Source organism: Pholcus phalangioides, unplaced genomic scaffold (genome assembly GCF_987345545.1).
Source record: "Pholcus phalangioides strain wild (caught in Gottingen) unplaced genomic scaffold, Ppha-v1.0 ptg000022l_1, whole genome shotgun sequence".
NCBI lineage: Eukaryota > Metazoa > Arthropoda > Arachnida > Araneae > Pholcidae > Pholcus > Pholcus phalangioides.
Genome location: NW_028301615.1, coordinates 32,121,728 through 32,142,435, shown reverse-complemented (window position 1 = coordinate 32,142,435; position 20,708 = coordinate 32,121,728). Strand labels below are relative to the sequence as shown.

At 37.7% G+C, this 20,708-nt stretch overlaps 1 protein-coding gene across 1 annotated transcript in view; it reads left to right on the top strand.

The window, feature by feature from the left end:
• The window catches only part of Cad96Cb (protocadherin Fat 4-like Cad96Ca), a 113,027-nt gene that overhangs the window by 87,232 nt on the left and 5,087 nt on the right, over positions 1-20,708 (top strand). The window contains exons 9-16 of the mRNA XM_089249600.1: positions 5,712-5,802; positions 6,021-6,304; positions 9,980-10,035; positions 12,658-12,742; positions 14,604-14,735; positions 17,058-17,116; positions 17,211-17,489; positions 19,791-20,241. Of these exons, the coding sequence (XP_089105726.1) occupies positions 5,712-5,802; positions 6,021-6,304; positions 9,980-10,035; positions 12,658-12,742; positions 14,604-14,735; positions 17,058-17,116; positions 17,211-17,489; positions 19,791-20,241 (1,437 nt within the window). The remainder of the gene's footprint in view (positions 1-5,711; positions 5,803-6,020; positions 6,305-9,979; positions 10,036-12,657; positions 12,743-14,603; positions 14,736-17,057; positions 17,117-17,210; positions 17,490-19,790; positions 20,242-20,708) is intronic.

Sequence of the window (20,708 nt, the reverse complement as noted above, 5' to 3'; positions counted from 1 at the left end):
AGAAGTTCTGTGAGTGTGCCATACATTGCAGGAACGCGGCGACTGGAAAAGTGCTCAAGAAACTCCTCCAGACGGATTTCTTCCGAATCTCGGTGATACGCGACGTGGAGATCATCGAGGTGATAACGACCAGGGCATCTAGAGAGTTGGTTGATGCTGGACCGTTGCTGAGATACTTCGAGCCGCGCTGTTGGAATTCGTCAAAGAACAGAACAAACAAAAGAATTCAGTTTGTGTTTATAGGTAAACCCAATCTTGCGTGGGGGGTGTAGTGTTCTGTAGCGCGTCTCTCAGTTGACAACCTTGACGAAACAATATGGTATAAGGCTTGAGAGCATAAGAAGAAGAAAAGCCTCAGGAGACCGAAGGTTGCAAAAACAAAAGGGGACATTCGAAAATAAACAGGGAGAGAGAGGGTGTGAAAAAGCGATCGAGTAGGATCGTCGTCTCATGTTAATGTTCTTATTTTATTTTTTTTTAATTAATAAATTTCTGTTTATGCTTGTCATCATGAGTGCTCACTATTCAAAGAACATAAGGTCACTACAGGGCCTATCCGGGTATGACTTCTAGGGGGGTTGGGGGGAAGTCATGTTTATAAGAAACCTACATTAATGGTACTAAACCTACATGAGATTCAGCACTATTATTTTCAAAAACGTGTAAATATGTAAGCTTTTGTTTCCAATTAAGTATGGGGCCCCCAGTAGATGTGTAAGTTGTTGTTTCCAGTTAAGTATGGGCCCCCCCCCCAGAACATCACTTTGCCCCAGGGCACATGACACTGAGACGACCCCACATGAGAAGGAAGCTCAATGACCTCTTCCAGTTCGGGAGGTGGGGAGGGGAGGTCTGGGAAATGGAGCCTATTTATAAAACTATAACATATAAATTTACTATAAATTTACTCAAAAAAGAAACAGATTGGATAACTAGAAAGTATCTTGCTCCTGGAAGAAGCTGAAGGACCCTAAAAAGACACGGGGGCGGGACACGAGAAGAATATACAAAGGAGGCCATGGGTAAAAAAGGGGTTTTTTAGCACCGTTCCAGACAACAATAATTGTCGAATTGGCGATAAGATAACGGATATATTCTTGGAGTTGAGATGAAGACTGTCTTAAATTATAATTTTATTTTAGGAGATGACCGTGACCGCTCAGAAACTAATTGCCCTAAACGCCCATGAAATTGAGGAAAGTTCATACCTATCTAAAAAAGAAAAGCATTGCTCTTCAAGGAATCTATTCCACTCGCAATTGTTTTATTATTCAAAAAATGTCCACGTGAAATCGACCGAAAATCTCAGAGAGAAAGCGGACATATTCATGCACTATCAAATCCCATAAAGTTCCATCCTATAATGGACATGCCCAACTTTTTCTAGACTCTCTCACACACAGAAAAGGCTATTAGCGGGGAGCTTCTAACCATTTTTTTTTTGCCACCATTGAACTCGTTTTGGTTTGATGGTGACCTCCCGGATGTGGTGTCACGGTACCTGGCCACGATTTCCGTTCATTTCTTCGTTAAGACACATGGAGAATGGGTAAAAAACAAAAATAAATATATATAAGAAAAGCCACAATCGCCAAGAATACACGTAAAAAAAAAAGAGCGAATTCTTTTTCTTCGGTCTGACTAAGAAAGTAAAATAAGAACAAGAGGAAGGTCTGCTCCGATATCTTGGGTAACCGCTTCACGTGACACATATACAGAATATACGGAGTATAATATCTCTGGTAGGCATCTCATTTACGGCGGTGTGACCAACTATGACTCCTAATTTGCGTCCGTAATGCTGCTGCCCATTATGCCCGGATTACAGTCAAACCATCGACGGATTATACGACCGTAAAACACTCGAGAAAAGAAAAATTGATAGAAAATAGTGTTTTTTTAATAATTGAGGAATATGTCTTGGTGTAATATGAGGACAAAATACCTATTGTCTCAGTATTACGTTGTCTCCCTGAACTCAATATGGGTAATGTAAGACGGAGTTTCTCTTCTAGTAATGGATTCGTTCTGGTTAAGGCTCCATTCGTGAATTTCAATTCGCATATTTATAGGTTTTTTGTCGCTTTCTTTGTACGGAACTATTTAGTAACTTGTCTGTGCTGTTTTATGAATGTTTATTTGTGTAAAAAACACACAGTAACCGCTCAAAACCAATCACGGCTTGCATCAATGAAGTAATGAGCGTTCGCATAAAAATTACGAATGAAGAACACTATTCAAAGATGAGAATAACATACTGTATAAAAACGAAGGTTTTTTAACAACTGGCTGTTGCGAAGATATATTTTGGAAAGAGAGAAAATTCAACTGCCCCTACGGGGAATCGAACCCACGTCCTTTCACGTTCCGGGTGAACGCACTAGACTACAGAGGCACCGAATCTCTCAATCTTTCCTTGGAGCTCGTGTACACTGAAAGGGACCGTACATGGACGGCCGGACCAGACTCAGGCCAAGCTCACAACTGCTCAACCATCTGGTGGCAGCGTCAGCAGTTGTGAGCTTGGCCTGAGTCTGGTCCAGCCATCCATGTCCGGTCCCTTTCAGTGTACACGAGCTCCAAGGAAAGATTGAGAGATTCGGTGCCTCTGTAGTCTAGTGGTCTAGGGCGTTCATCCGGAAAGTGAAAGGATGTGGGTTCGATTCCCCGCAGGGGCAGTTGAATTTTCTCTCTTCCCAAAATATATCTTCGCAACAGCCAGTTGTTAAAAACCTTCGTATGGTAGCGGAGAGTGACGTCATCCTTGTACATAGTGTATAGGTTGTCTCATAGAATTCGTAATCATGTTAAAAATTCACAAAAATTAAAGGAATTTGAATGCGATTTGAAAAAAAAGGGTATTATTCTCACCAGATTTCTTTTTTTGGAAAAGAAAAAATAGTTAAAATTTTCGTTCATAGAGGGCGCTGTAGAAAAATCAGAGTCCTGTACAATACAGGGTGTACGGAATGTTCGCTGGCATCCTTTCATTTGGTCGCGCGAAAAGATTATTATGGTTACAGAGCATGGTCCGTTACCAGTATATTTAGAACGTTTTAAAAAGTCCAACAATGACAAGTGTCTCTGTGGTCAAGTCGGGACATTACAGCATTATCTGTGTTCCTGCCCGCACACTAAATAGTTCCATTTCGGCCACATTCCGGATAATGGAAAGCTTTGCTGGAAGCGACGCGTACTTCAGAGCCCAATGAACTCCGGTCGACTACGCCAGCTGATCCAATTCCTGGACAAAAATCTTCATCATATCCATACCAAATGGGTTGGCACGAAGCGTAAACGAGGTGCTGATGACGACTATGTACCAGCTAGGTGCTTTCACCCGGACCCTACTAGAATATACGATCTGCGGCCTCGTCGCTGAAACCCATCTACTGGGAGCCGGGCGACGTTGCGCCTATCTGACGAATGTCTAATCAACTTGTAAATTGAGATTATATTCCAGAGACAATCATAATCAGTCTTGGCGATACTACGATTATTCAAATCAACTCTTTACTATAAGATGAGCGTGATCTGGTGCTTATACCTTTCGGAGTTCTTTCATTTCTTCCTCCGCATATTATGATACGTCCATTGACGAACATTGATTATATGTGAATTTATACGTGCAATCTATATGTAATATTTTTATTTATTATTCTAAAGATATTTAATAAAATTTCCAAACACACCCATCGCCCAGGAACGCTTCGATATCTCAATGAGATGGGAAGCGGGGTGTGTTTGGTTTTCAAAGGTCAAAGGATGTACGATTTACAGATCATTACTGAATTTTCCTGTTACTGGCGCTTACATGAGGTTTTCATTGTGCTGTTGACATTGGTGGATAAAGGATAAAGCGCTGTTAGTGAAGTTGTTTTACCGCAGCAACAAACCATTGCATGTAGCTTCTCGAACGTTTCGGGCATAAAAGAGATTGAAGAAAGGTTCAGGTCCAAACAGGCCTATAGTGTGTGTGTGTGTGCAGCGCCCTCTGTCGACAAAAAATTTCCTGTACCAAAAAGAATTCCCCTCTTCATGAGGATGACTTTTTCTCAAACCGCATTCATATATACCAATTCCTTTAAAATCTTTAAGAATTTTTCAACTATTTACGAACTTAAGATCTAGGCGCGCGGCAAATGAACAATTTTATCTATATATTATGGCTCTTTATATTAAAACGAATTCCATTGAGAACAGAAATCAGTGTGGTTATTCAGTAGTTTCATGAGAAAATAAATACCAATTAAAAAGTAGACTCGCATGGATGAGCATAGCAAATAAAATATTATTATAAAGACCATGTTTCTTTTAAATATAAATACCTTCAAAAACTACTTTGAATGATTTCAAGAATCATGATGAGGCAATGGTGAAATGGGCTCTAAATGATTGATGAATATTCTAGTTTAGATCTTCCAAGGATATTAAAGCATCAACGTGATTTTAATCTGTGGACATTCTAAGAAAGCCATTTTTTATATGATTCGGAACATAGATTTCAAATATTATCAGCAAAATTAAAAATGGTGCAGTATATAACAAGACACCCAAATCACCTCTTCGGTCGGTATAATGTCACACAATTGTACATGTCGTTCACTCTTAATCTTTGTCCAATTTACCGTTTTTAGTTTTGAAAAAAAAACTTCCTATTACAAAATTCGTTTCTAAAGTTGTCGCACATTTTCCTAGACGCAGGTTAGTAAAAATATACTAATTTCTTCCAAAGTTTCAAAATTTAAATTTTTATACTACGTATTCCCGAGATTTTTATACAAATATACGAATGCAAACACAAAGGCCACAACAGGCACATTGCCCAACGAGGTGGTTGAAAAAAGATGTCCATAAAAGATATATAGGTTACGTGTGGGCGTTGTGAGTAAAATTTCATCAATCCCAGGCATATTAAACAAAAACAATCTATTCTCTTACGACAAAAATTGACTGAGTCGTTAAGAATTTAATCTAAAAATCATCATTTTTGCTGAGTAATGTGTGATGGATCATTCAGAAGACTATTTCAGAGACAAAGAGTTTTCTATAATTCAATTTGTTCATCTCTAATAATTTCTAGTGTTATGACAATGAATGGAATCTCAAGAGAATTATATTGGTTGTTGTATATTAATTATTTTACGGCCCCTTAAAGTTTCGCTGAAATGATGCGATTTCCGACGAGGAACTTGTTTAAAATTCGCGTAATTCAACTGTTCATAACTCGGTGAATTTTGATCGTAAGAAATTGGACTTTTTTAACACATCAGGCGAAGCCCAGAGAGCTCCTTCACCATTAACATGAAGGCCATGTGTGGAAGCCTTTGCATAATAACATTCAGCATGTAATAATCAAAAACACTAAGTTAAATGTTATCTCATTCAAGCTCAAGGAACTTTTGAAACTTCTCGAAGGACCCACAAGGTGTCCGTGGACCTCTTGTTAAGAACATTAATTAATAATAGACATTGCATTAATAGACGTTTTCTAGAATAGTAGACATCGCCACACATAAATGTTTTTTCCTTATCAATAATTGATATGCCCACCAAAAACTTTCTCAATGTACGCTTTTCACTTATATGTCTACAGATTACAAATAATAGTGTATACGTCACGTCTAATATGTAGAAGTCATAAAATTGACTGCTCTTCAGAGGAATTTGGTAGGCTATATAATTCTGATGATGGTTTTCTATCTCTCCAGGGCACTCATTTAGCGACCGAACCAGCACCAATAAAAGCGGAAGACCCAGATGAAGGCATATTGGCACCCATACAGTACACGTTCAATTCTGGTGAGTATCACCATAGGAAACAGAAAAGTTTATTCTACGATTCGCATGATTAGAGAGTATTTTGCAGATAATAACCAACAATTTGACCAACTCAATTTTTCAACTCAGATGCATATCTTTTGACGTTTACTTGAACCTCTCTGATCGAAATCTATCACTTGTTATGGATTTGATATGCACTATTACGTCAGGTTAAATTTATTCTCATGTTTTTCTAGATTCCATCGAGTATTCGTTTTTCGAACTGAATCGCAGAACCGGACAGGTGACCCTCCAGAAGAATCTCCCGGAAGACCTGAGACTACCCTTGACGCTTGTCATCAGAGCGACGCAGATGGACAATATTGATCGCTACTCACTGACGACCTTGACCATCGAGAGTGCACACGCACTTCCGACGGAACTGAAGTTCCTCCAGTCGGATTACGTCACGACTGTGCTCGAAAGTGCACCGATCGGTCAGACTGTATTGACAGTGCATACCAGCAAGCCTAATGACAAGGTAAGAACGCGGCTATAACAGGGCTCTTCAACCTTTTTTTACTTGTAGACCGGTAAAGTCAAGTGAGCAATTTCTCGGATCGGCATAAATGAGAGAGATAATTTGACAACCGGCCAAAAAAATAATAAAAAAGAGAGAAACATTTCCTCTGGCCACTAGTACTCATTATATTTCAAAATCTACTATTATCAATCATTGATCTGAGACCCTGCCGCCACCTATCGGACAGAAATGGACTGTCTCTTCTTTTTCAAATGAAATTGGCTGTTGGTTTTAAACCGGTTTGCAGCATAAAAATGGACAAATGTGCTATATTATTTATATATTCTCAATTTCTATGTCTGACACCAGTGTAAACTTTTTGCGCCGAAATATCGGTTACTGTGTTTTACATTTTTCGAAAATCACTTGCAAAAACATAAAAACATATTAACCAGTATTTTAACGCATAAAATTAACGTGACCATGTAACATAAGAATTAACAAATTTACACTATCCGAGAAAATTATACTATCCTAAAAAAAATATTATACGATCAGAGGATGATTTTCTCTCTCTTTTTCAAAAATATATTTTCGCATCAGCCCAGCTGTTAAAAACCTTCGTATATAATACTATACCGGATATTATTTATTTTGCACACCGGTATAAAACCAACAGTCAATTTCACTTGGAAAAAATTGATAACAAATAATTTTCTTCTTATTTAGTAGGTGACAGTAATGCCCCCAGAACGCAAAGTTTCTTTATATTTTGAAAATTTACGCGCATTTATCTTCTATACAAAAATATCGGAACGGGAATGCGAATAGAATTTGAATTTATTCATTAATCTTCAAGGCAACATTATTCATCTCTCTGACACACTCAGATCTTTTGGAGAAATTTTTGACAAACGTCTCTCATTCACACATCACTGCTCTGAATTGATCAAGTATAATCCCAAACGGCACAAGCAAAATATTTCAACCAAAATGTAATAATAAAAATCAAAGATGATTAATTGGTGGGTGGTGGTATGAGCAGTTATAGTCTTATCTACGGCACCCCAATAAACGAATTAAGGTTCAAGGATAAATTTTTTACCGTAGTTGGACATCCACCGTTTGCATGGTTTACGTACATCATTACTTCAGTGTTGTTTCTGTAATTTTATAAAGCACTACATAGCTTTTATCGATTTCTCCATTTACTTATATTATGACACAGCTGAACATTTTTCGATTTCTGCTTTTTGTTTGCTTGTTTTTCCAGTGGCTTTAAGATTTTGGCGAAATGTGCACAACCTTTTCAGTCCGCGTTCCAGATGTACGGCCAGAAACTTGTATATATGGAGGTGACAATATGACCAGTATTTTAGGATATTTTCGTAATTTTGGTCGTCCCAACCTTTCATAAAATGTCCCGTTTTTTCTCCTTATTTTCAACGAGGCTCACGTGCATTTTTTCATAAATCTAGGCCCTATTTGACCCACGGGCCAGAGGTTGTTCACCTCTGACCTAGGGCATGGAAAAACACATTTTTTTCGTGAGAAATACTGATTCAGATAACCAATCAGAAACGGGAATAAAATATATATCATGTGTCAAATGTGATTTGTTTCCAATAACCTAAATTTTATGTTTTATTATATTCCAAAAAAAAATCTCATTATGACCATAACCAGGGGTTCGGCACGTCATACATGTACACACACGCGCGTGTACGTGTGACCCACTTCAATGATAGCCATATTGACCGGCGTGCTTTGTGACTCGCTTCTTTTTAATGTGCATACTAAATATATACATGTATTTCATTTCTCATTTCCCGTACTTCAATCTATCACCCGATATCAGACATATTTTGTCCCTTGAGTAAGGTAGTGTTGCTGATTTGAATGACACACACATTTCTAGTATTTTTCTTCCTTCTTTTCAATCATTCAAAATCGATCTTCATAAAATATGTAACGAGTAGTTCCGCAATGTAAAAAAAAAAAACACACACACACACACAAAATTGAGATTGATTGGAAAAATTCGATTTGGAATTTCGGAAGTCACGCATAAAAGGATAGGAACCATGAGAAATGTTAAGGGTCTCATAGAAGAAAACTATGCTCTAGTAGAAATATCATTGAAAATACCAGTTATATATATATATATATAACCATTGATTTATTTCAAACTTTTTATACAAATACAAGTATAAACACAAAGATAACTATGTTTAACGATAAATTATGTTATGTTCTACCGCGCCTCTGGTACTTCTTTTAAAACTTGCCAATTGTGTTAGAATTCATGACCTCCCGGAGGTAAGCTATTTAATTTATTAACAACCCTATTCGAAAAAAACTTCCTGCGACACCACAACCTGGAATTGCCCCGTACTAAACGATACTGTGTTTCTTTATCAAAGCAGTTGAGTGACGGTGTATTAATAACTCATGGTTCATCCTATGCATTCCGTAGAAAAATTTTGAAACCGTTCGGTCATATTCCTCCGACACCTGTGTTCCTCCTATGTAAACATATTCAAGAAATCAAGTCTCTCTTCTTAGCTTAAGCCCTGTGTGCTGTCAAGAGCTTTTCTCTACAACCCCCCTCGCACTAAGTCGATGTCTTTCTGTAAGCATCGTCTCCAAAACCTAACGGCAAACTCTAATCCAGGACGAACTAAGCCTCGGATCAGTGGAAGAATGGCTTCAGGAGAACGCGAAGAATTCCTCTGCGGAACTTCTAATGAATTGGTACATGTTGGAAAGTGTGTATGTGTAGTGAACCTGACGGGAAGCTTGTTTCTGTGTAATGCTTGTTGTGTGCAGTGCTGCCATCTGCCATCTGTTTTTCCAACTATGAAGTGTAATGATTGAATAATTGTATTGTTGTAGGCCTGTTGCTCTCTGTGGCGACACTTTTTAACGGCTCGCATTCGCTCCTCTGGTTATATATGCTGTCTTATGTCAGTAATAAAGCTTTATGTATCTTAATACTTAATTTTTTGCAAATTTTCAACAAGAAAAGGCATTAAAAACAGCTTGAGCTCATGATAAAATAGCATGACAACAATTTAATTGAATAAAGAACACTGTTCAGTTCGTGAAATGAAGCGAAAGATTGAGATTTCATTGACTCAATCTTATTCAAATTAATTCTTTCTAAAGTCAATTTTTTAATTAAATTTTTTTTGGAATTTTTCCATAAATAAAATTAAGTCAATAGAATCTCAATCTTTTGCTTAATTTCATGAACTGAAGAGTTTCCTTCATATGTACTGTATATATATTTTGAATCAATTTTTATTCAATTACATTAAAAATTAAGTATTAATGGATTATGAGAATTCGTAAAACATTAAGTATTCGAGATACGTAAAACTTTATACTGGCATAGGATAGCATATACAATCAAAAATACATGTAACAATTTGAAATAAATCAATGCTAAAAAGTAGTATTTTTAATGATATTTCTACTAGAGCATACTTTTCACCATGTTAAAGGACACCTCTTACAATCATTGACGTTATTGATTTACTGTGAATAATAATAATTTTTCAGAATAAAATATTGAATAGCTGAAGAATAGATTTTTTTGTTTTTGTTTATTGTGTTATGTTGTTTATTATTATTGAATATTAAAATGTTGAAAATCATGGATTACATGGATGATTCAAATTTTCTCCGCAGAGTGTTCGACTGCAGCTGTTAGAGAATCCCACTCAAGAGTTCGCCATTAGAAATTCGTAAGTCTAGATTATGCTTGATATAAAGATTAATACTAGAAGGGGACCAAGACGGTCATTTTGACCGTTTTAGATTTTACGGCTCCTTTTCATAATGAACCAGATTTTTTAGAATGCTGAAATTTCACGATTTTTTTTCTTAATATTACTGAAACATTATACTGTCCAACCAACTGCTTTTGTTACAGTAAAACCTCCTCTAACGACCACATTTAGTTGGAACCGAACGCGTCCCATAGACATAACATCACAGTTACAGGTAACCTCCGCACAACGGGTATGTAGTCGGAAAATAAATACGCATATTATCATGAGAAAAAATAATTTTCAAGAGAGTGCCTTTTTCCCCCCCGAACTCCGTAGGGGAAAAATATATACATGCTTTCGTTTCCTGGATACAATAATGTTAGATGGTTATATTGGAGACAGTGGAGAGAGAAAAGGGTCACTTACGTGATCTATAGTTGTGCCGCGGGCCACTCAAGTGATCTGAAAATATTCTGTGGACCACTTGATTGGAGTATGAATGTCACGTGGGTCACTTGAGTGTTCTGGAGCAGTGCCCCAGGTGGCTTAAGTGATATGTAAATGAGTGGAAATGTTAATCGCTGAAGTGATTTAAGAATGTGTCGCTTTAGTTCATTCTTACAATGTTAGGTTTGAGATCGGAGGCCAGATCAGATGACTCCGAGGGCAAAATTTGCCCCCAACGTCATGGGTTGAGCTGGTATTGTCTAATTGATCGTGGGTGGGAATAAAGAATTTGGGGGTTGCTAGTGCATCGTCTTGGTCCATGTCAGTTTTTCTTGCCAAGTCATTTCTCTGTTGTGTTCTATTTCTGGCACTGCAAGCCTAAATTTTAGATGCCAAAATAGCGACGTAGATGGATTAACAGGGCCACAACTGTGGTGGTTGGTCAGGTCAGCCAGGGCAAGTACATATTTTGGTGCCCCCCCCCCCAGTAATGCTGAAGGAGATTTTAAAGGGTGGAATTTGCGCCTCTTCTCCTCCCCCCCCCCTTTCTCTCTGGTCCGGGGCACCAGACCCGTCTGATCCCCCTCTAGTCCCAGCCTTTTGATTAGTCAGTTATTAGACTATTAGTATTCAGTATCAATTTAATCATACATAATATAATCAATTTTTCTTTCATTCATTCAGGTATTTGTCACAAAATCCTGAATTTTTATGAATTCACAATTTTGATTTATTTTTCTTTCCGTTTCCGCTCACATTTTTTGGATAGGATTTTTATATGCATTTCTGTAATTATTTATGCCTTTTAAATTGCCGACCGTCTCCACAAAAATTTCCAAATTAAGTCTCAAACAGCCCTAAAAAATGCTCGGGTCCTCGCTTCATTATCAGTTTAGTTTACTTTGATGCATCGATTCCGTTTCTCAAATTTGATTTTCTCTCCTGAAGATTGGACAAATTTTTCAAGGTATTACACAAACGTTGATTGCATCATCGGCGTATATCTACAGGATTTTTCTGGGCATTATTCTTTGATAATATCGTAGATAATTGCGCCATGATTAGAGCCTGGATTTTTGTTTTGATGGTCATTTAAAGGTGGGTGCCCCGGGTGTGTGCCTGGAGCTACGAAAAACCCAAACTATACACTTTTTTTCTAATTTAAGGGGGGGCCCAATATTTTCTACTGCGCCCGGGGCCGTCAACCAACTTTAATGCGCATCTTATAATACCGCATCTTAATTACATCCATTTCGAAATTACCACACTAACTTTTTATTAATTATTATTATTATTATCATTAGAACCCGGATTGCATATGTGCATATGCATCTGCATATTTTGGCTCTTTTCAGCATTAATGCATATAAATGCTAGAATCAAAGAATTTTTTATCGTGCATATTCACAAAAATTTCCGGTCGTGAATTTTTCATAGTGCATTTTTCAAGTCCATATTTTTTAAGGTTTATTAAAGCTCAATCATTTTGTATATAATATTCAAAGATATTGCTCATAATATTTTCATAATACCGGGGTTTTTATCCGCAGGTGGGATTTAGTCAGTTAATACAGAGAGATGTTTTGTAATACTTTCCAAATATCAACTGTTTTATTACAATGCTATTTAGAGAGTATCAAAAATGTTCAATTTCTGATTCAAGAAACAACTATTTCTAGAGATAGCTTTAGTTAGCAGCTACGACTAACTGGAAATTAAAAATGCCTACTTATAAAAAATATGTAGAAGTTTTTTTGCATATGTAGGGATATTTTTTGTAAATGAATATGCGCTAATAAAGAGTATGCATTTTGAAAATATATCTACTTTTCTTTGCATGGTGTGTTTTTTTTTAAATGCACAAGTTTCTACTCTTTTTGGTACATATTTTGGAATTTTTAACTCTTTAGAATTTTTTAGTGCAGATTTTGTGTTTTTAATGCATATTTTGGCATTTTTGAGTTCATATTTTGTTTTTAATGCGTATTATGCCATTTTTGAGTGCGTATTTGCACACTTTTGAAGCATATTTCGTCACTTTTTCATTCCATATAATCCGGACGATATTCATCATAAATTACTAAAAGTACATAAGGATTATTTCTAATTAATGCTTTGTTAATTTTGTCTCTCTCTCTATCATAACAGGGGTGAGATCGTCGTTACGAAGCCATTGGATTACGAGAAACAAATTTTCTACTCTTTCAAGGTCGTTGCTTCTGCTGGGAAAATGGTAAGGAAATACATGAAATCCAAATATAATTAATATGAATGTAAGTTGAATTTTTAAGGAATAAATTTTCCCGTGAGAGCACCCCCTAATAAAAGTTTATTTTTTTAACCATTATATTCCTCTCAATCGTCTTCTCAAAGTGAATATCTAGTTTCAAATATGCTGCATAGATGGCAGCACTGTTCATAGTATATCTTCATTTTTGAAATAGGGTTACGAGGGGTCATTAAAGTACTACGTCAGCATCGGGGGGGGGGGGGGTTCGGATTTTCTGACAAGCAGTGCCGTTTTAACGCATGGGCACACCCGGGCACGACCCGGAGCCTCAGGAGAAAAGGGGGGGGGCCTCACAAAAATCGGATCTTCGAAAATTTGCCTGGTAGGGCCTCAGAAAAATCATTTGGCCCGGGGGCCCATGGTGCTCTTAAGACGGATGCCCTGATGACAAAGGGGGGGGGGGTTTAAGGTTGCTTACGTCATCAACCATTTCTTTCTGAAGATATGAAATATTCTAAGCTACTGACAGGGGGAAGGGGTCTTTTGCTGACAAGGGGGGAGAGCGTCAAAAATGGCTGAAAATCTGCTTACGTGATACTTGAATGGCCCCTTACAAACCGCCCTTCGTTAGGAGGACTAATACTGTACTACAAAATAGTAATCCTAAGAAGTAATACTACGTTTCTGAAAACTCGTCCTTTTATCCTCCTTTTAAGGTTTCCGGAATTATTTTCCTTTTTTCGGAGGAAAATTCCCCCCCCCCCCCTCCCGCTTTGAAACGTATATTTCTTCAATTCATTGATACGAGTGGTTTTGTTTCTTGTACTTGTTTTCCCCGCAAGCATTCACCAAATAGCCGTTGAAATCCCCCATTTCATTTGCTTTTTTTAGCAGTTCTATTTTAGTCGGGAAAATTATTGTCATGGTCGTTTTCATTGGTCAGAATAGTGGCGTCGTCTATTGTAAAAATTTGGATAAGTGATGTCACCAGCAGTGCGCGCAGGCGTCCTCCTTTCTAAGTTTTCGAATCTGGTAACCCCATTCTCAAGAAGCTTTCGAAACTGTTACAGACATTCCCGTCATTTGGGGGATCAGGCCTGGCTTTTGAAAATACACTAAAAATGGTATATAAATATACAAATATATATACACAAGACGAAAAGGCCAGGGGATTCCCCCCTCCTTCCTTGCGAACAAGATGAAAGCCACGGACCCTTTTACAGAATAGGCTAATGTTCTGCACATGATAACAAAAAAAGTGCTAATTTTTTCCTCATCCAAGCGCACAGAACTTCTCAAACCTCTCCAAGTACCCTAAAAAGGTACGTGAACACCTGCTTAAGAACCGCTGCCTAAGATGTGAAAAGACCCTCTCCGATCCCCATATTTTCTCAGGGAAGTTGAGATGCGGTCTTAGAGACTTCTAAAAAATCAAAATGCCAGTAGCCATATAGTAGCTAGAAACGTATGCTAGAAGTAGTACTATATAGTAGTACTATATAGTAGCTAGAAACGTGTGACCCACCTGATTATATCTCTTAACGAATCCAAAATCAGTCTTAACGAATCCAGAATGATCCAATATTGTAAAGAGCAACAAAATGTCCAATCCTTACCAGGACCGTCTTAAGAGTGTCATGGGCCCCGGGCCAAGTGTATTTTCTGATGTACTACCGGCACATTTACTTGTTTCTTCCCAAAAATTTCAACTAGATCTCATTTTTATACTCTTGAGACCCGTGCCGCCGCCCCTGTGCTGAGAAGGCAATGATCTTGAATTTTGTTTTTTTGTTTTTTTTGTATTTGTGTCATCTCATGATTTTTATATTGCATTGATTTAAATTTGACACTTTCGTATCCACAGAGTGACGTCACCCGAGTCAACGTTACAGTAATGAATGTCAATGATCATGATCCAAAGTTTGGTCAAGCCCAGTACAATTTCCTAATCAAGCAAGAGGACATCAGAATCGGTGGCCTGGTCGGGCCCATCGAGGTATTCAAACACTTTTCCTCAATTTTCTCTTCCTGTATATGTTACGCGGTAAATGTGATATATCCGGTTATTATGCGTAATCATCTGTATTTGGTAAGTTTGATAAATTTCCCTAAATTTATCATTTTTACCGGCATTTATGCATAATACCTAAGCATCATTGGTAAACATAATAACTACTGTAACTTACTCCTGTTTGACGAATTCTGCAATCCGACCTCGTTATAATGAACTTTTATTTAATAAATTTTACGATCGTACCCCGATATAACAAATTCTAATTTAACAAATTTAGATTGACACTCTGATGCAATAGTGTGCCATTTAGCAAATTTTAATATCGTATCCCCACTTAACGAACTGTAATTTAACAAATTCATTGATTTAACGAATTTTTTAGTTTTTTGTGTGTATACAATTGGACTTCAATATAACAAACCGCCTATTTAACGAATTCTTCAATGTGGCAACGATGTAATTAACTTTTATTTATTAACTCCTGTCTTGACACGGGTATTATGTATAATCAGAGGTAAAATTTATAAATTTCTTAGAATTTACCAAATTTACCAACGAATTGCCAGTGAAAGTGATAATGTTTTTAGTTTATTATTTATTAAATTTACCAAATTACGCCTTTAATGCACAATCAGACCACCCCCCCCCCCCCCAATGTAACAAATTCCTATTTGAAGAATTTTTGCAGTCGTGCCTCGATGTAACGGGCTCCTATTTCACAAATTTTACGATCGTACCCTGGTATTACGAGCTCCCATTCGAATAAATTCTTTGATAAAACGAATGTTTACATTCTCATTTAACAGATTCACACAGGAACAGGATTCGAAAACAAAATCGCGAAATCGATTGAATGGGACTTCGTTATACCGGGGTCCGACTTTTTTCTCATATATATAAAATTCACCAATTAAACTAAGTATTTGTTGAATTTGCCAGCTATACCCTTGGGTGTTGTGTATAATCACCGGTTAAAATGAACATTTTTTAACTACGGTTGAGTTCAGTTATAACATACTCCGTTGGCGATTCCAGAACTGTATGTTGTAACCGACGCGTATGTTATAAGCGAGGTCTTGAAATTAGCTGAAGTATTAATAGTACAGTTGAATCCCGTTTTAACGAATACCATTATAGCGAAAATCTGTTTTTAACGAACACTTTCTAATCCCTCAGATAAGTTTACATAGGAACAATGCAAACACCTGGAATTCCTTTATAACGAAATTTTTCGTTATAACGAAGTGATTTCTCCGGTCTCGTATAGTTCGTTATAACGGGATTCGACTGTATATATGTGTGAAATTTACTATTGAGATTTACATGGAAAAATTAAACAACACATAACTGGAACTTTTGCAGCACGTAATTGGAATGTAGTACTTCATGCATATAGAGCTATCTGGATAATTTCGAAAACTTTTTGGAAAACATGATGTACAACAACGTGCATATATTTTTGGAAATTTTAATGATCTTTTCAAGTTTATATGGGCCTACGGTTTTAATTTCAAAAGACAGTATTATATATGTTTTTGGTTTTATTGTCTTAGGTTTTTGTTTGTAGTATGAAATAAGAATCATTTTCTGGGTTAAGAGAGTGTTTTTCGTATGTTATATCCACAGTGTATATTTTAATAAGCAAGGTATGTAATAATTTTCCAGCATGCCCAGGTCTTTGACCCCATCTGCTTATATCTCTTCTTTGACACAGAGTGGCAGGTTAGGAGGAGTAGGGGGTATGTAATTACAGAGGTGAAAATACATAGAAGTGAATGCGCCAAAATTTGGGGATTACAGAACCGTAGGTTATATCCTGCACACTGTATGTTATAACCAGGGCATGTGATAAGTGTAGTCTACCGCATTCATCGAATTCACTGACCACGCTTAGGTATTATGCGTAATCGCCGGTAAAATTGATAATTTTTTTAGTATTTGTCAAATTTACCAACGATGCCTGCCTTCACTGGCGTACGGAAGGGGGGGGGGGGTTTGGGGTTCTAACTCCCCCCCCCGAGCCAAATTTGTAGTGATATTTTGCAGGAAAAACGTAACCCCCCCCCCCAGAAAGGAAAAAAATCTGAAACCCCCCTCGACAAAATTCTGCGTACGCCTATGCTTGCCTTAATCCATGAAGTGATAAATTTTTCAAACTTATGGAGACGATTGGCGAAAATTGCCGGTGTTGTGCATTATATATAACCGATTTATCACATCTACCGTACCATATACACTCGTATACGTACTTGATCAACCACTTATAACAACACATGCTTAAATAATTAATTAATTTTCTCCTAGGTGAACGATGGAGACATAAATGATTCGATCGAACTCAACGTCAAAGGCCCATTCGCAAGGTACCTGAAAAATTAAGAATGATATACTTGTATCTTTTTTTCAGTGACTATTAATGTGTATATCGGTATTTAACTGGACGTTTGTGTTCTCCAGGGTATTTTCGATATCCCAGAAAGGCGAATTGAGAATCAGGAGCCTAGAATACCTGAATGCCAGTACGTGTCACCTGATAGTCGTGGCGACTGATAACGGTGTGCCTCCGCGACAGTCCTCGGTGCCAGTCACTGTACAATTCCCAGAAGACGTCGCACAGTCATCCGTTTACAGGGTCAAGAAAGCGGATAATTCTCTTGTACTCATGATCGTATTCGGAGCTTTACTTGGAACTCTGCTTATCGTGATCGTTACCCTGACCATTTACATTCTCAAGACGTAAGTATTTCTGCAGTCTTTCAAACCAGGGCCCAACTATCACATGAAGAACCCTGGGTAAATTATAAATTACTTTCGTCCCTGTGACTAGGGTCAAGGATCTTTGATCAGTCAGTGAATATACAGAATGTGTCTCATAAATTCATAAAAACTGAAAATATTGGTATTTTTTTAATTTTTGTTTGCGAAAAAGTTATCATCACGAAGAGGTTTTTTTAGCACGGTAGAAAAAATTAGTTCACATTTTTGTTAATAGAGAACGCTGCACGAAAGCAAATTACTGGAAATATGAAAATCAGAAGTCCTATAAAATGCAGAAAACAGCATCATTAACAGCTCATTCCTGAATTTTATTGTTACTGGCGTTTACATAAGGTTTTCATTGTGATGATGGCATAGGTGGATAAAGCACTTTTGGTGAAATTGTTCTACTTTACAAATCAGCAGCTGCAGTTTTACGAACGTTTCTGACACCGAAGAGATTGAAGAAAGGTTCGGGACCAGTCACTCCTGCCGGACTTTAGTGCAGAGCCTTCTATTGATAAAAGCTTGAACTAATTTTTTTTCAGTTTCATTAAAAAAATCCCCTTCGTGAGAATAACTTTTTCGTGAACAGCATTCAAAAATTCACCAATTCTTTCAGTTTTTATGAATTTTTCAACTATTAACGAATTTATGGCGCCTATTGCATACATGGTGGTATGCAACTACCCACAGCCCAATAATTACTCACCTGGTTCCTTGTAGAAAAACTAATATAGAAAAGTGTGTTTTGGAATCAGATGAATATATAGTGAATATATAATAACGCTTTGAATTTTTGTGACGTGTCATTTTTCTAACAGTCATTTAAGCGCCAAACAACCACCGAATATAAAATTCTTCCTCAGCAGAAGGTAGCGGGCTTTTTGAAAATGAACTGGAATATTCAATCCTGTTAGAAGCCAAGATCAGTCATTTTTTTTACGGTTGGCGCTTTTTCCCTCTTCGTGTAGAGAGCGATGTTAATAACATACTACATTTGCCCCACCAGATTTGGAAAGCGTTAGCCAAACGAGATCTATTGAAAAAATTGTTTTCCCAAAATGAATATTTTTTGCAAAAAAGGTGAGAATTTGTTCTCCTTCACTATCAAGTCAAATTTTTTAAGGGAAGGTGCATACACTGCATAGTGTTTATTGCGTGATCGTTTTCTTACCTTGTCTTTCGAATTAGATCACATGTTGCTCAATAAAACAGGGCAATACATATATATATATATACAGTCAAACCTCGTTAATGAGTCACTCTTGGGAGAGCAAAAATATGACTTGATAAGTGGAGTGACTCGTTAAACGGAGTAAGCCATAGTTGTTCCAATTCCTGCATGAGGATAATTGGGACTTCCAAAAAGTGATCCGGTAGGCGGAGTGACGTGTTAACCGGGTGACGCACTAACGAGGTTTGACTGTATATATATATATATATATTTGAGTTGTTTTAAATTTACTTACGCGTGAAAATTTTCAATGAAGAATGTAAAAATGGTAATTTGAAGGTGATTGGTCGAAATCATACATTGTGTTTGTTTTCCATCTTGAAATTTATGGTATTAGTGTCTGGCGTTGCTCTGAAAAGAGTGGTGTTACCTAGGGCTCCTTGAAACCTCCAAGCTGTCTCATCCACCCTCTTTGAGGGAATGTGTGACTTCAGTGTCATTGCTATAGAAAATCGCTGTTCCCTATCCTGCTTCTTTCAACGATTAGACGTCAGTTGGAGAGGCAAAACCAGTTTTTTGTTCAACGATGAAGGACGATGAGTCAACACCAGGCCTCCGCACGCAGCTTGTGATGTCACGGAAGAAAGCCATTTCACCTATTGCCATTGGATATAGCAGGCCGACGCACGCGATATCTTTACCTTTTTTGCAGTTTATCCAATGGCAATAGGAGAAATGGCCTTCTTCATTGACGTCACAAGCTTCGTGTGGAGGCATTTTGCTATAGGTGGTGTTGGATGAGTCCGCCTTTCTTTCTAGGTGCCTAAGTGTTACCTAAAGCTCTCGGAAAATTGTCATAACTCTCCATGTTAGTTCCGCTCCAAATCAAAGAAAATTCATGACTCTCAAGTTCCTACATCCTCACAAAATATGTTTCTGCGTAATAATGATAATGATACTTCTCTACTTCTATGCTATCTTCTAATGGTGCGAAACTTCCAGAGTCGCCTCGTAAAAGTGTATATAGATACCGTCGCCGTGCACATTTTTTTCCCCTGTACTATTTCGAATCATTATATTTAATTGTATTAATAATTTTTCAGGAAGCAATACAGAGACCGTCTGCCCAATTCGGTAGCCGCAAACCACCAAGTGGTCAACAAGATGGCGAACTACATAACCGGTAACGGCGTCGGACCGAACAAGCAGCCACCGGGATCTCATCTCGGAAACGGGCACATCGGAGGAAACAGAGCTGGCGTCGAGAACCCCGTGTTCAACATGACGGACAACAACCTGAACGACAGTAACCGGGACCGGAACCACGTCCCTCCAGCGCCGGCCGAGGTCTCAGCCTGGAAGATGAACGGTACGCTGACACCGACTTCCATGCACAAGGAACAAGAAGAGATGATGCAGATAAATGGTGACTCCACGCTCACCAGGATGGGCAGCGACATCAGTAACAGCAAAATCCAAAATATATACTGGCCAAATGGTTCGATTCCTAGACGGGTCAAGAAACTCAGCTGGGAGGACGAGCAACCGAACAGGGTGAGGCCACTTTTATGGATCTGCTATTCCACACTATCTACGTCAGTGAACTACATTGCAGTTTTCACCCTGAATTGATTGGCCCATTTGCAAATGAATAGAAAAAATTTCGGCAGTACAGTCGAACCCTGTTCTAACGAATAAAGTTGTAGCGAAATTTTTTTAATCTTCCAGATAAGTTTACATAGGAACAATATAAAAACCTGGAAATTCTCTACAACGAAATTCCGCTATAACAAAGTGATTTTCCTGATCTCTTGGAGTTCGTTATAATGGGATTCGACTGTGGATAGAATGCATTGTTTCTTTACCTACACAGACAGACAAATCCTGGCTTTTCAAAATCCTGGCTGAGACATTTTCACGATTTTCTGTGTGAATTTAGTTCTGAGTATTATTTTACACAATTTCATATCTCCCTTTGATGGTAATCAAGGTAGGGGAGTGTTCTTTTTTTTTCTCATTGT